Below are 14488 nucleotides of genomic sequence, written 5' to 3'. Positions count from 1 at the left end.
AAATGTAATGATTTATAGAGATCAGGTGTTGCATATTGATATTCTTCATGATCGGTGGTTTTTATTTTTTTGGGCGTTTGGATGATTTTCATTTTTGTTTTATGTGCTCTTGTTTTGCTTGTTATATTTTGTAGTCAGCCCTGTTCCTTGTGTTCACCAACCAGCTCCGTCCAGGCACTCATGTTGTGTCCAAGTGTGCCTTATTGTCTCATCAGTTTGCTTGTTTGTGTCTGTGCATTTTTGTTGTCGTGGTCTCATGTCACGTCAAGCTTTCCCTGTATTTTCATTTTGTATTACATGCCGAGCTCCTTGAAGGCTTTTGCGTGTCATTTGTGCTCAGGGTGAAGGAGTCACGTTTCAGACACACGTCAATATCATAAACACTTAGAAATGTTCCAAGTCCATTTTTGGAACATAATAAAGGTCCCTCAGTGACGCCAAGGCCTGCACAAGAGCCGCGCTGCTCAGTGACTTGCCCGCTTGGGTTTTTCCCCTACTCGGCTAGCGCGCTCGACTCTCATAAATATTTATTTTCATCGTTTTATCGCGTGATGAGCACGGTTACATTGACATTTGTATTTACATTGCTGTTTTTCCCCTGCATTCCATCATCCGAGTCTTTTGTCAAGTCCGTCACTGTACGATGAAATAGCAACACAATACTCTTTCAAAATAAAATATTCAACTAGCCCCAAGCGTCCGAAGACCAGAAGAAATTTAAAAAATATCAAAATTACTAACCAGAGAAATTAAAGATGCGTGGGAGGTGTGAATAATATGAATAATATGGAAATTGGTTACTTGTTGAACGACAAGTATTGTATGCGCTCTTACTTTATCAGGTATATGCGGAAATGTGCGTATCATTGCCGTAGATTGCCGTGTAGCGGGCTTGTCTTGATCAAGATGGCTGCTGCGGCTGTTGTTTGGGATGAAGAATGAGATGAACCTCGGGGGACATCCGACACAAACACACTGAAACACTCCGACACAAACCCGCAGGACCGCCCGCCAGAGCCAACACCAAGACCACCTGGACCCTAACGACGTGATTCTCCCGGTAAACGTTTGTTGTCGCCTTCGAACGGCCTCAAGCATCCTTGAAACGTTTGATTGACAATTGGCCGGTTAAAACCCCTCCACGGAATCGAAAAATGTGTTCTAACGGCAAGAATTTGAAGTACCTTCGCCTCTTTGTTTCCCGCTTCGTTTAAGCGCAATGTCACCCCTTTTCAATGTCACGGAGCGCTCGAAGGTTATTATTGCGACGACGTTTCAACGCTTCCATGGGCGTCATAGCAGCAAAAATGCCAAATTCACTTGAGTTTCGAGTTGCAAAGAAATTATCGAGCGAATTTTATCGTCGACTTCATAATAATTATTCTATTATTAACATTACCATAAATATCATTTTACGTAACAAGATGTTTGCGTGATGGCTCCCGGCCGCGTGTTGCCGTGGTAACAACACGTCAGTCACGATTTCAAATTCAACATGTGGGCGTCACTTGAAGGTGCAAAACCTTTTTCATTTACGCATTCCTTTCGCAGTCTTACCCCTTTTATATGTATTTATTACTTGATTGAAAAAAAAAAAAAAAAGTGCTGCAGCGACAGGTGCATGATGGCATCATCCCCAACTCGCCCGGTGAGCGCGTGTGTGGGATGTGCCTGCAGGGGGCGCAGTGACAGCTTGTAATGTGTGTGTGTGTGTAGGGGCTGCGCTCTGTGACAAACAGCCAAGATGGACACCACTACTTCCATCAAGATGACCACGCTGGCCATCCAGAAGTTGTTCGGCCACGTGGAGGAGGAGAACCTGACGGCGCTGCGAGACCACCTGGACCGCTTCAAGGAAGTGGACGGACGCAGCGACGTACGTGCTGAAGCTAGCTCGCTTGCGGAATGATGAATGACTGCGTTCGGAATCAGTCGTCATTCCCGTCTCCCGAATTTAGTGTACATTTGAGGAACTATTCAGGTTCCAAGTGTCTGTTTTGTGGCGGTCAGAACGGGCAGACACCGCTGATGCTGGCCGCCGAGCAGGGCAGCCTGGAGATCGTGCAGGAGCTCATCCGGCGAGGAGCCAACGTCAACCTGGACGACGTGGTGAGCAAAACAGACGGACTGCCAGGGAGGGGCGCCGGGTTGGGGAGCAGTGCTGTTGCCAAGCAACAGCATAAGTGATGATGATGGCATGATAATCATGCATCTGTATGACTTGTGTGTTGTTGTTTTTTTGCCATGTGTGCGTGTTTGTGTGAATGTGTGCACTTGTGTGTGTTTTATCTTTTTATATCTCTGTGGCTGCGTTGCTCGTATATACTCGATAACTGCGCAACGCGCGCGCGCGCGTGTCATCAGGACTGCTGGTCGGCACTGATCTCAGCTGCCAAGGAAGGTCACGTGGAGGTCGTGAAGGAGCTCCTGGAGAACAGCGCCTACATCGAGCATCGCGACGTGGTGCGCTTCCCGTCCGTCTCGTCAGCCGGTCGGGCGGCAGCGTGATGTCATCTGAGTGTGGCGTGTGTGTGTGTGTCAGGGAGGATGGACAGCGCTCATGTGGGCCTCGTATAAAGGTCGCGTGGAGGTCACCAAGGTGCTGCTTGAGAACGGCGCCAACCCCAATACCACGGGACAGGTAGCACGCGCACGTACCAGCAGGGGGCGCAGTTGTGCAAACAAGTGAGTATGGGCTGATGGAATGATGTGGTATTGCCCCCCCCCACCCCTACCCCCGCCCCCCAGCAGTACAGCGTGTACCCCATCATTTGGGCTTCCGGGCGAGGTCACGCCGACGTCGTTAAGCTCTTGCTGGACGGCGGAGCCAAAGTCAACTGCTCGGATAAGGTGACATCACACAACCAACACACTCGCTTGTCACTCGCTTGGAAGCGCTTTCATGTAGCGCTCACGTTCCGAGTGCGTGCGTGCGTGCGTGTTAGTACGGGACGACGTCTCTGATCTGGGCGGCGAGGAAAGGCCATTTCCAGTGCGTCACACATTTGCTGGAGAACGGCGCCGACGTCGACCAGGACGGGGCGGTAAGCATTGGTGGCCGCCGGCAGCGTCGGTGTGGTGGCGCGCGCCCGCCCGCCCGCCCGACTGACGCCCCGCCCCGCCTCGCCGGCAGAACTCCATGACGGCGCTGATCGTGGCGGTGAAGGGCGGCTTCACGGACGTGGTGAAGGAGCTGCTCAAGCGCAACCCCAACGTCAACATGACGGACAAAGACGGCAACACGGCGCTGATGATCGCCGCCAAGGAAGGCTACACCGAGATCGTGCAGGACCTCCTCGACGCCGGCACCTACGTCAACATTCCCGACCGGGTGAGGCAATCGCATGAAATAATCACGCCCCCCAAAAAACGAAACAAAAAAAAGTTGTGATGCATCCTTTAATAAGAAAGATAACACTTTATAATATACAAACAACAATGACACAATAGGATGTAAAAAAAAAAAAAAAAAAAAAAAGTAACAGTTTTTGTCGCCCTTTTTGCTTCGGTTGAGTGGACATAGTGCCGCTCATTCTGATGTGCACACCTCTGTAGTCCAGAACATAAACAAACAAAACATACCAAAATTGGGGTACACAACAACGAACTTAAAAAGACAGACAAATTCATCACCGATAAAATGATCAAAACAGACTGCGCAAGGATAATGACAATATTTGCACAAGTTTACAGTGTTGATCTTCGCAGAGGATAAAGAACCTATGCTGTGAGTATTGTCCGTCTAAATGTGTTCTAGCAGCATTTGTTTTCGGATGCGTGCAGAGCGGCGACACGGTGCTGATCGGAGCGGTGAGGGGGGGCCACGTGGAGATCGTCCGAGCTCTGCTGCACAAGTACGCCGACATCGACATCCGGGGGCAGGTGCGTAGCCTTAATAGAGACGAGCAGCCGATTGCTGGTGATGATGTTGACGATGATGACGATGGCGATGCGTCCAGGAGAGTAAGACGGCGCTGTACTGGGCGGTGGAGAAAGGCAACTCCTCGATGGTGCGCGACATCCTGCAGTGCAACCCCGACACGGAGACGTGCACCAAGGTGAGCCGCGCCGGCGCCGCGCGCCGCCGCCGCGCGCCGCCAGCAGGTCACGGCCACGCCTCCCGTTGCAGGACGGCGAGACGCCTCTGATCAAAGCCACCAAGATGAGGAGCATCGAGATCGTGGAGCTGCTGCTGGACAAAGGGGCCAAGGTGTCCGCCGTCGACAAGGTTTGCCCGTTCCTCCTCACCTCGATCGCCGCTCCCTTTTCCCTTTGCCATGGATCTGACCACCGGCGCTCTCGTCCGGAAGAGAGGAGACACGCCCCTGCACATCGCCATCCGGGGGCGCAGCCGCCGCCTGGCCGAGCTGCTCCTGAGGAACCCCAAAGACGGCCGCCTGCTCTACCGGCCCAACAAGGCGGGCGAGACGCCGTACAACATCGACTGCAGCCACCAGAAGAGCATCCTCACGCAGATCTTCGGCGCCCGTACGTGGCCGCCGGGCCCCGCCGGGCCCCGCCGGGCCCCGCCGGGCCCCGCAGCCCGCTCACTGGCTCCCGCTCCCTCCCGCAGGTCACCTGTCGCCCACCGAGTCAGACGGCGACATGCTGGGCTACGACCTGTACAGCTCGGCCCTCGCCGACATCCTGAGCGAGCCCACCATGCAGCCCCCCATCTGCGTGGGCCTCTACGCGCAGTGGGGCAGCGGAAAGTCCTTCCTGCTCAAGAAGCTCGAAGGTGAGCGCGCGCGCACGCACGCACGCACGCACACGCACCGGCGCGCACGGAGGCCCCGTGAGGACACGGGTTGTGCGTTGCGGTCAGATGAGATGAAGACGTTCGCGGGGCAGCAGATGGAGCCGCTGTTGGGTTTCTCGTGGCTGGCGGCCCTCCTGTCGCTCCTCCTGTGCGGCACCGTGGCGCTGGCGCTGGGCTTCGCTTTGGACCCCAAGCTGGCCGCGGCCGTCTCGCTCAGCCTGCTGGCGCTGATCTACGTCTTCTTCGGTGAGCGCCGCGGAGCTGCTCGGCCCCATCCGGTCCGTAGCGACGTGCGATTCGTGGAAATTCAATTCCAGTTCGGATTATTCCACTCCACGATCGCAAAAATCGGCACCATCGTAAAAACGGCGCGATGTTTGTTTACGCACAAGGAAACCATACATTTGGCAAATGTTAGCATAACAAATGTTATAAACTTACATCAGTAAAGAAATGTATTTGTCTTCAGACAAACAAACAAATCTTGTTTTGTAATCTTGTCATTATTTGTCATGTCAAGTGAACATTTCAAAAAGGTTCCGCAATCGGAGAGAAATGTTTTTCACAGCGCAGCGACGATATGATCACGTGAATCATCGCGATTTCGATTATTACCAACATTTTTGGCGGCCCCACTAGTCCTTCCTTGCCGTCCGCAGTGGTGGTGTACTTCGGGGGCCGGCGCGAGGGCGACAACTGGAACTGGGCGTGGCTCCTCAGCAACCGGCTGGCCCGCCACGTGGGCTACTTGGAGCTCCTCCTCCAGCTCATGTTCGTCAACCCGCCGGAGCTCCCGGAGCAGAGCGCCCGAGCGCTGCCCGTGAGGTGACCTGCACGGGGCCGCGGCGAAGTGTCCGGCGATGCCACGACGTCACGGGCGGGTAATTCGTGATGTCATGCCAACCCCGCAGGTTTCTGTTCACCGATTACAATCGACTGTCAAGCGTCGGCGGCGAGACCTCGATGGCCGAAATGATCGCCACTCTGTCTGACGCGTGCGAGAGGGAGTTTGGCTTCCTGGCCACTCGCCTCTTCAGGGTGTTCAAGACGGACGAGTCGCAAGGTACACACGCGCGTGTGCGTGCGTGCGTGCGCGCGCGCCCTCCGAAAAAGGCCATCCCCCGAGTTGGTGCGCTTGCAGGGAAGAGCAAGTGGAAGAAGACGTGCTGCCTGCCGTCCTTCGTGCTCTACGCGCTGGTGACGGGCTGCCTGGTGAGCGGCGCGGCGCTGATGGCCGTCTTCCGGGTGGGCGGCGACAACCGGACGGTCAACGGCGTGCTGATGGCGCTGGGCGGCGTGGTGGGCGTGGCCGTCCTGCTCAACTGCCGCACGTGGTGGCGGGTCTCCGACTCGGTGCTCAACTCGCAGAGGAAGCGGCTGCACGGCGCCGCCAACAAGATGCACAAGCTCAAGAGCGAAGGCTTCATGAAGGTCGGCAGGGCTCGCGAGTTCGCCTTTAAAGTTGCGCGGCGCCGTGTCTTTTCAACATCGGCTGAAGCGGGCCGGCCTGCGTCTTTCAGGTTCTGAAGAGCGAAGTGGAGCTGATGGCCAAGATGGCCAAGACCATCGACGGCTTCACCCAGCACCAGACCAGGTTGGCGGTGGTCATCGACAGCTTGGACTCGTGCGAGCAGGACAAAGTTCTGCAGATGCTGGACACGGTGAGATTTTTTCCATGCGTCGAACTCGATCGGGTAAGCCGGGCGAGACGCAGAGAGAGAGAGACTTTTCCTGAGTCCCGCGAAACCGTGTCCGTGGCCCTGCAGGTGCGAGTCCTGTTTTCCAAAGGTCCCTTCATCTCCATCTTCGCCAGCGACCCGCACATCATCATCAAGGCCATCAACCAGAACCTCAACAGCGTCCTGCGGGACTTTGTCAACGGACACGACTACATGAGGAACATCGTCCACCTGCCCGTCTTCCTCAACAGCAGAGGCCTGTCCGGCGCCAGGAAGATGGGCGGCGCCGGCGCGCCCGCCAACGGCGACGCCGAGGGCGCGGGATGGCACGAGGAGCTGGACAGGAAGTTGTCGCAGCACAGCTTGGGAGAACTCACCAAGTTCGGCAGCAAGAGCACCCTCAGCCGCCGGGTGAGGTTACTACCAGCAAAGCCAGCAAAGAGAGAAAAGTAGGGATGGAACGATTCATCGAAAATCGATGTCAAAAATAAAATCATCGATGCTGACATTTTGACTTGTAATGATAGTCACATCTATTGTAGACTAGCTCTGGCACTAACTAAACACTGATTAAAAAAAAAAAAGGTAATTTAACAGTCAAAACGATGAGTTGATTTTCCATTTTTTTTATACAGTTACAAAACGTTACCGTTTGTAACAAGATGTTAAAGTACAAACATCTTTTGGGTTTTACGAGTCATTTTGATCCAATCGAATTGAAATGGGGAACTGAAAAAAGGAAAAGCGAATCGAATCGGGGCTTGAACGAATCGTGACATCCGTAGAAATGGAATCAAAAGTGCACGCGGGGAAAATGTCAACGCTCGCTGCCCGTTGTCGCGTGCGCAGGACACGTACCGGCGGCGGCAAGTCCAGCGCTCGGTGACTCGCCAGATGTCGTTCGACTTGACCAAGCTGATGGTGGCCGAAGACTGGTTCACGGACATCAGCCCTCAGAGCATGAGGAGACTCCTCAACATCGTCTCCGTCACCGGTCAGCGGCGGGCCGCTCGCGGCGTCCGCGCGCTCCGCAAGGCGCCGGCGGCCAACGGGATCTGTTTTTTACCGCGCGCAGGTCGTCTGCTGCGAGCCAATCAGATCGCCTTCAACTGGGACCGGCTGGCCTCGTGGATCAACCTGACCGAGCAGTGGCCCTACAGGACGTCCTGGCTCATCCTCTTCCTGGAGGAGAGCGACGGCGTTCCCGACCAGGCCACGCTGAAGAACATTTACGAGAGGTGAGTGCCCGCGGGGGGGGGGCGGTCGGCGCCCGTTGGCACGCCCGGGCTGACCGACTGTTCTCTCGCTCAGGGTGCTGAGGAACATCCCCACCACCAAAGACGTGGAGCCGCTGCTGGAGATCGACGGGGACGTGCGCGCCTTCGAAGTGTTTCTGTCCTCGCGGACGCCCGTCCTGACCGCCAGGGACATTCGCACCTTCCTGCCCTGCACCGTCAACCTCGACCCCAAACTGCGGGAAATCATCGCCGGTACCTTCACGCCGCCTCATCCGCATATTCTTCCGCTATTATTCCTTCCCCGCATCCTTCACTGACTTCCTTCTCCACATGCTTGTCTTGTCTTTTGACTTTTTTTTTCTTCCTTCACTTCCTCGTCTGCCGCCAGACGTGCGGGCGGCCCGCGAGCAGATGAACCTGGGCGCCGTGGGCTACCCGACCCTGCAGGAGGTCCAGCCCCGCCCCACCTCCATGTACAGTCAGGTGTCGTCGGCGTGCTCGCCATCCGCCTCCTTCAGCGGGCCGTTCAACCCGCCGGCGGGGGCCGCGGTGCCGCCGCCGCCTCACAGCAGCTACTACAGCGGCATGGCCGGACCCCAGCACCCCTTCTACAACAGGGTCAGTCTCACGCACCGTCCGCCATATCTTTTTTTGAAGAAGAATATCGATATTGCGATCTTTGGCGTTTTCTACTTTTCCTCCTTTTTACTTTTCCTGACTTTCAGAGGGTGTGGCTATCGTCGAACGTGGCCTAGTGACGCACTTGAGGGGCATGAGTTGCCCCGCCCCCACTATAAAAACTTGCGAGCAACCCCGAAAACGCGTCTTCTCTTCGGGTAGATTTATCGTGAATCAAATGTCCTACTACATATTTAAAAATCTCTAAACTCATTCACTACCAGACATTTTCTGACCCTATTTTACCCTAATGTTTGAAAAAAAGTAGAAACGAATTCCTGGGATTGAATGGCTGGACTGTGAAAAGTACATTTGTCAATGGCAGTGAATGAGTTAATAAGATTATTAATCTAGTTAATCACTAGATCAACTAATTAACTAGATTCATCACTAGATTAACTAATTAACTAGATTCATAATCTAGTGATGAAATCATTCACTGCCATTGACGAATTTACTTTTCACAGTCCAGCCATTCAATCCCAGGAATTCATTTCTACTTTTTTCAAATTTACGTTAGGGTAAAAGTGAGTCTGAAAACGTCTGGCTGTGAAGGAGTTGGGAATGATGCAGACGACTCATTCGCTCCTCCCTAATGACTTCAAAAGGACTCCCGGTGGACTTTTTTGGAAGTATCCAAGTCCCTCCCTATACGTCAGCCATCACACAGCCACTTCGCATCCATCCTTTGTCACGTTCATGTTTGATTTGCGTTGTGTTGATTTTCTTTGTGTCTCAGCCATATTTCCCCCACCACCATCTTCACCATCCGCCACGCCCCCTGCTGGCGGCCTACCCATCACACCTCCTTCCTCGCATGCTCGTTAAGAGCGCGGCCCGCCGCGACGCCCCCGCAAGTGTAAGTAGCACCACGTCAGCCACACTTGAGTCCCATCCCGCGTCGGCAACATTTGTCCGTCCCACAACATCACGTCCGACGGGTTGCAACCCTCGACGGACACACGCGGACGCCCGATTGACTTTTGAGGATGATGATGATGATGTCGAGCGCTAGTGTAGCCAAAGCAAATCCATCACCAATCAAACACGGCTGCTGTCGGATTTGTGTCGCAGGGCTCCGCCTCCGTGGCTTCGGGGACCACGCCCACCCTCCTGAGCGCCATGACGACAGATGGCGTGTGCGAGCACGTCGGACAGATCCAGGGCATCGACCAGAGCATGTTGGCCGCCTACACGGCGACCGTCAGGAAGGTGAGCGCCGCACGCCGTGGCGGTCCGACCGTCTCGCCGATTCTGATGACGATTTTTCGCCGCGCTGTCGCTCTTTAGGCCAACGTGAACGGCCGAGTCCTGTCGCAGTGCAACGTGGACGAACTGAAGAAGGAGATGAACATGAACTTCGGAGACTGGCAGCTCTTCCGAGCCAGCGTGAGCGCGGCGCCCCAACGCGCGGCACGCGATGGGGTCCCGCCGCGCGCTGACTTCGCTTCCGGTCCTCGCAGGTGCTGGACCTGCGTCAGCTGGAGAGTCAGGTGCTGTACGAGGAGGCCGCCAGTGAGCAAGGCGGCGGCGGCGCGGGCGGTCCGCCGGAGACGGGCCGGCGGGCGGCGGCGACCCGCGCCGGCCACGCCCCCAGCGACGTCTCCCCGATGTACAGCTTCACTCTGAGCTTCGACGACCTCAGCACGATCGGCCTGGACGAGCAGCAGCCGCACAGACACGCCGGCGCACAATGGATGGTCAGGGAACTCAGAAATCATTTATCGGGCCCGGCCGGTTTTTAGGAGGCCGATGCTGATGTTTGTCAGAAAAATGTTCCGATAACTAGGGATGTGACGATTCATTGAAAATCAATTTAAAATTGATTGGCCCCAATTAATCGATTCGATTTCATCTAGAAAATGATGTCTTGAAGAGCTTTTTCATTCCAGATGCATAGCACATTTTAGCGTGTAGCTCAAATGATGCTTTTGCGCCAAACATCGTTGCGCTTGTGGACGGCTGCAGAACCACACTAGTGCACAGAGACAAGCATGGTAGCAATTTTTTTTGAAAATTGAATCGAAAATCGGGAACTGAAAATCGAACCGGGCTTAATCGTTACACCCCTACCGATAACCGATGAATTTAAAAAAAAAAAAGAAAGTATCACTTGAATAAAATTGCTGCCAAAATGAGTCGAGACGCATCTTCCTGTCAAGGTGACGGCGCCGCTTTGTGTTTGTTTGTTCCAGGGCGCCCACCAGCGAGCCGGCAGCATCACCAGCCTCAACTCGCAGGAATCCAGCAACGACATCGGCAAACTGACGGATAAGCAGCAGGCCGAGTACCGATGCGCTTACCAGGAGTACATCGCTCAGATGGCCCAGTTGGAGGGTGCGGGCGGCGGCGATAGACCGGTGCAGCCTCAACCGGGACACTTCATGACGCCGGACCAGGGCGGCAAGGACGGCGCGGAGCAAGACGGACGCAAGGCCTTGGTGAGCAAGAGGGGCAGCGGCAAAGCAGCGGCCGACAGCGCCGATGGCGGCGAGGCGCTGGATCCCATCACGGAAGAAGACGAGAAGGGAGACCACGGGTCATCCAAGTCCCTGCCGGTCCGCAAGAGCTCGGCGGACAGAGGCGGCCTTTTCCCGGGCGCCAAGGCGGGCGGCCCGCGCTACCAGAAGCTAACCAGCGACGACGACGAGTCTGAGGAGTCGGACGCGCTGCTGCTGAGAGACGGCAAGGCGGCGGACGCCAAAGCGGGCGGCTGCTCCCTGGCCCTGAAGGGGAAGGACTACCTGTCGGACGCCACCTTGGACAAGAAAGACTCGTCCGACTCGGGCGTGCGCTCCAACGAGAGCTCGCCCAACCACTCGCTGCAGGACGAGGAGGCCGACCTGTCGCAGGCGGAACGCGCCGACTTGATCCAGCTGAACGAGGAAGGCGGCGCCCGCGAGCCGGGCCCCGCCGCCGAAAGCCGCATGTCCATCTGCAGCCCCGAGGAGGCCTGGCCCGCCTCCCAGACCTGGAACCTGAACCGCACGGCCGCACGCACCGTCACGCTCAACAACAACAACACCAACAACGCCCAGCGGGCCGAGCAGCCCGACCAGACGCCCCCCGCCGGCGACGCCATCGTCCCGCCCGCGTCCACCGCCGGCGCCACCCGGCCCGGCCCCGACAACGAAAACGTGCGCGTGGTCCACCTGAAGAGGGGCCTGAAGCCGGGAGACCCTCCCGAGGTCTGCACCATGACCGCTGACGCCGTCGCCTTCGGAGAGGAGCGCGAGAGCATCCTGTGACTCGTCGCGAGCACAAGTCACTTCTGATTCACCTTGGAAAATTCTGGAAATGTTCAAAGTTGGAAACCCTCCCTGGGAAGAAAGAGGGAATTAAAAAAAAAAAAAAAAAAAATCTCATAATAAGGGGATCGGGGAACCGGGCCTGACCTGGAATAGCGAAAATGATTGACACGCATTCTAATTGCCGTGAGAGAATCTTTTGTTAGAGCGAGCGAGCGAGCCTTCTGCTTTGCATGCAAGTCTGCTTACGACAAAAGCAAACGTTTCTAATGATGCTTGAATGCAAAAGCGTTGCACTCGATTACCCTCAATTGTTGTCAATTCTCACACATTTCCATGGCGAGTTTCCAATTTGAAATTTACCGGCCGAACTTTGTGGAGATTTTTCGTGGTGGCTGTTTGTGTGTTTGTAGTTGTCAACTCACTTGTCGTGATGCCAAATTGGTGTTGTTGAGCTCAGCGGTCCCCGACCACCGGAAGGTCCCGTCCGTCCGTCCGTCCGTGATCCGTTCGGTACCGTGCCCCACGGCCAGAGTGAAGCAAAATCGATTGATTGAACAGCAGAGTCTCAAAAAAGTTTCATTTTGTAAATCACGTGCATCAGCATCAAATGCTGGTGTTCCCATGTGATCACGCTGACAAAGATCACATTTTTCTTAACTTCAATTTTGTCACTCAAGTGTGACAGGCAGGGGTTAAAGTATCTTTTTCAAATTATAAAACAAAAAAGATAATTGAGACTATTTGGATGCGCTTTTTATTTTCATAATGCATTGCTGAGCTATCGGATCAGGACTCTTATCAAAATCAACTCGAACTTGGGTGCAAAAAGTGTAACTGGGACATCCCTATTATTCATATTAAAAAGATTCCAATCAAGGCCAAAAAATTACCCCAAGGTGCATTTGCCATCAAGCTGACCCTTGACGTGAACCGGGTCTGGGGACCGCTGCTTTAGATGTTGCTTGCAAAACAAAACAAAAAACGTCAACATGTGCTGAAAAATGGTGATTTACAAATATTTGTGATTGACAATTTCGTGTTCCTTTCACCTTCGCTGCACCCCCCCCCCCCCCACCCCCCGCATGTGACTTGGTGGATGTGGTATTTCGATGTCAATAACTAAACGATATAATGACGTCACATGTTAGGATGACGTATGTCGTGTGTGCATGTCGTGACGTGTTAAATAGAAAACGATGTGCATGCAACGTGCGACGTATTTAAAGAATAAAAACGAGATGGAGTTACATCCCATTTATTGTTTTTTTTTGTCACGCGTTTCCTTCCATTTTTAACAAAACAGGAGCAGCAATCAAACTTAGTCACATGACCAACAAAAAACCTTCCAGCACTTTAACGTCAAACTGTAACTCGTGCATGAAAAACAATTTTTTCTTTTTTTTTTTACAAAATGAAGCAAATAAAAAGTACAAGTCGGAGTGAAAAGGGGGAAATTTGGTAAAAATGTCACTTGTTTTTTCGTCCCTTCCGGTTCAGAAGGTGAAGAGAAGGTCCGAGAAGTCTCCGGTTATCATCCGGCTCAGTTCGGGCGTGCAATGGTCCGGGAACTCGAAGTGCGACCTCCGGGCGCGCTCGGCTCCGCTCGGGTCCTTGTCCAAATCCTTGTCCACCAGAGAGAGGCTCAGGTTTGCCGGTTCCGAGGGGGCGCGGCTGAGAGAAAACAGGTCGCTGTCCAGGTCGTCCCCGCAGCACGAGGAACTGGACCCGGAGCTGGAGCTGGAGCTGGAGCTGGAGCTGGAGCTGGAGCTGGAGCTGGACCGAGAGGAGGACGACGGGTCTGGAGAGAAGGTCCCGCTGGTCTTGCGCGTGTAAAAGTGCCGAACCGAATCTTCATCCGGCTCTGCGGCGGTTTCGTCGTCGTCCGAGTCGCTAAAGTCCCACTTGAGCACGAAGCGGCCCCGCCGGGTCGTGTTCGAGTTCGGCTGCTTGCAGGCGGCCGATGAACTCGCCTTGCTCTTCTTCTTGGGCCGGTACTTGTAACCGGGGTGGTCTGCCATGTGCTGCAGGCGGAGCCGCTCGGCCTCCCGTATGAACGGAACCTTCTCGGACTTGTCCAAAGACTTCCATCGCTTCCCGAGCCGCTTGGAGATCTCGGCGTTGTGCACTTCGGGCGACTGCTGCATGATTTTCCTGCGCTCCATTTTGGACCAAACCATGAAGGCGTTCATGGGCCGCTTGATGTGAGCAGCCGCTGCAGCTTTGCCGCCGTGTCGCTGCGGAACCATGGTGGCCGCCCGCCGTAAGTCACCCCTGACTTTCTCGCTTTTGCAGCAGCTAGTCAGCCTGCTTGCCCGGTTCCGCTTGGTTGTGCCGTCAGCCAGAGCGAGCGAGGAGCTTGTGGGTCGCAGGTAGCCGCACACGAACCGGCCGGCGTCTTGTGAACACACCGGTAGTGAGCGCCAGCTTCGGCCAATCGCAGGCTGGCTTCCTGAACGGCCACCCGCCTTTTAGCCGTCTCGGCCAATCGTAGCTCAGTTTTGTGTCATTTTTCGTCTTCGCGCGTTTGTCGCTTTCGCAGCCAATCAGAGCTCAGCTAGCTTATCGGCCACTTTCATCCTTCAGCATCCAAATCAAATCGAAGTCATCGAAAGACAAATTAGTCATTTGAAATGACACCACTAATGTTCTCTGTCAACATTATCAAATGCTTGCTCTTGATTCCTTACACTGTCTCAACTAAATTATTTGGTTCAAGGGTGCGTTTATCGCATTAAATCCAATGCGAAGAGAATACATTGTTTTTTTAAATTGTGTTTTTTAAAGTTGTTCTTATGCATGTTGCCCAGGCCCAATTTCTTTCAATATTTATCTTTTATACATTTTCGTCAAATCTATTTTTATTTCATCCTAATCAACTCTCAA

General features: G+C 54.3%; 2 protein-coding genes across 4 annotated transcripts; one reads left to right on the top strand and one right to left on the bottom strand.

Annotated features, from left to right (window-relative positions):
- The first annotated feature begins 863 nt into the window (after positions 1-863).
- kidins220b (kinase D-interacting substrate 220b) lies at positions 864-12859 on the top strand. 3 transcript variants are annotated; one of them, XM_086018763.1, is made up of 28 exons: positions 864-1060; positions 1717-1876; positions 2011-2109; positions 2365-2463; positions 2543-2641; positions 2752-2850; positions 2946-3044; positions 3134-3331; positions 3784-3882; positions 3960-4058; positions 4130-4228; positions 4311-4488; positions 4574-4738; positions 4826-5005; positions 5419-5584; positions 5671-5822; positions 5901-6190; positions 6280-6420; positions 6526-6849; positions 7288-7432; positions 7514-7676; positions 7750-7928; positions 8065-8294; positions 9094-9213; positions 9429-9566; positions 9645-9743; positions 9818-10054; positions 10550-12859. In XM_086018763.1, exons 2-28 carry the CDS (start codon positions 1745-1747, stop codon positions 11600-11602), a joined length of 5082 nt encoding a protein of 1693 aa, XP_085874889.1. In that variant the 5' UTR covers positions 864-1060; positions 1717-1744; the 3' UTR covers positions 11603-12859. The 3 variants fall into 3 exon arrangements, with proteins under 3 accessions (XP_085874889.1, XP_085874888.1, XP_085874890.1); XM_086018762.1 differs by having other exon boundaries at positions 2749-2850; XM_086018764.1 differs by lacking the exon at positions 9094-9213 and having other exon boundaries at positions 2749-2850.
- sox11b (SRY-box transcription factor 11b) lies at positions 12845-14076 on the bottom strand. Its single transcript, XM_086018765.1, has one exon. It carries the CDS (start codon positions 13849-13851, stop codon positions 13099-13101), a length of 753 nt encoding a protein of 250 aa, XP_085874891.1. The 5' UTR covers positions 13852-14076; the 3' UTR covers positions 12845-13098.
- Between the last annotated feature and the right edge of the window lie 412 nt (positions 14077-14488).

Source organism: Filicampus tigris, chromosome 20 (assembly GCF_054856515.1).
Source record: "Filicampus tigris isolate MCC_2025a chromosome 20, RoL_Ftig_1.0, whole genome shotgun sequence".
In the NCBI taxonomy this organism is placed as follows: Eukaryota; Metazoa; Chordata; class Actinopteri; order Syngnathiformes; family Syngnathidae; genus Filicampus; species Filicampus tigris.
Note: the sequence above shows the minus strand (reverse complement) of the source record. Positions and strands in the feature narration are given on the sequence as shown.

Excerpts from the sequence above, each read along its gene's own strand:
- kidins220b (XM_086018762.1), top strand. The coding sequence starts at position 1,745 with ATGGACACCACTACTTCCATCAAGATGACCACGCTGGCCATCCAGAAG. Across the intron at positions 2,642-2,748 it reads ACCCCAATACCACGGGACAG|CAGTACAGCGTGTACCCCAT; the intron begins GTAGCACGCGCA and ends CCCGCCCCCCAG. Across the intron at positions 2,851-2,945 it reads AAGTCAACTGCTCGGATAAG|TACGGGACGACGTCTCTGAT; the intron begins GTGACATCACAC and ends CGTGCGTGTTAG.
- sox11b (XM_086018765.1), bottom strand. The coding sequence starts at position 13,851 with ATGGTTCCGCAGCGACACGGCGGCAAAGCTGCAGCGGCTGCTCACATC.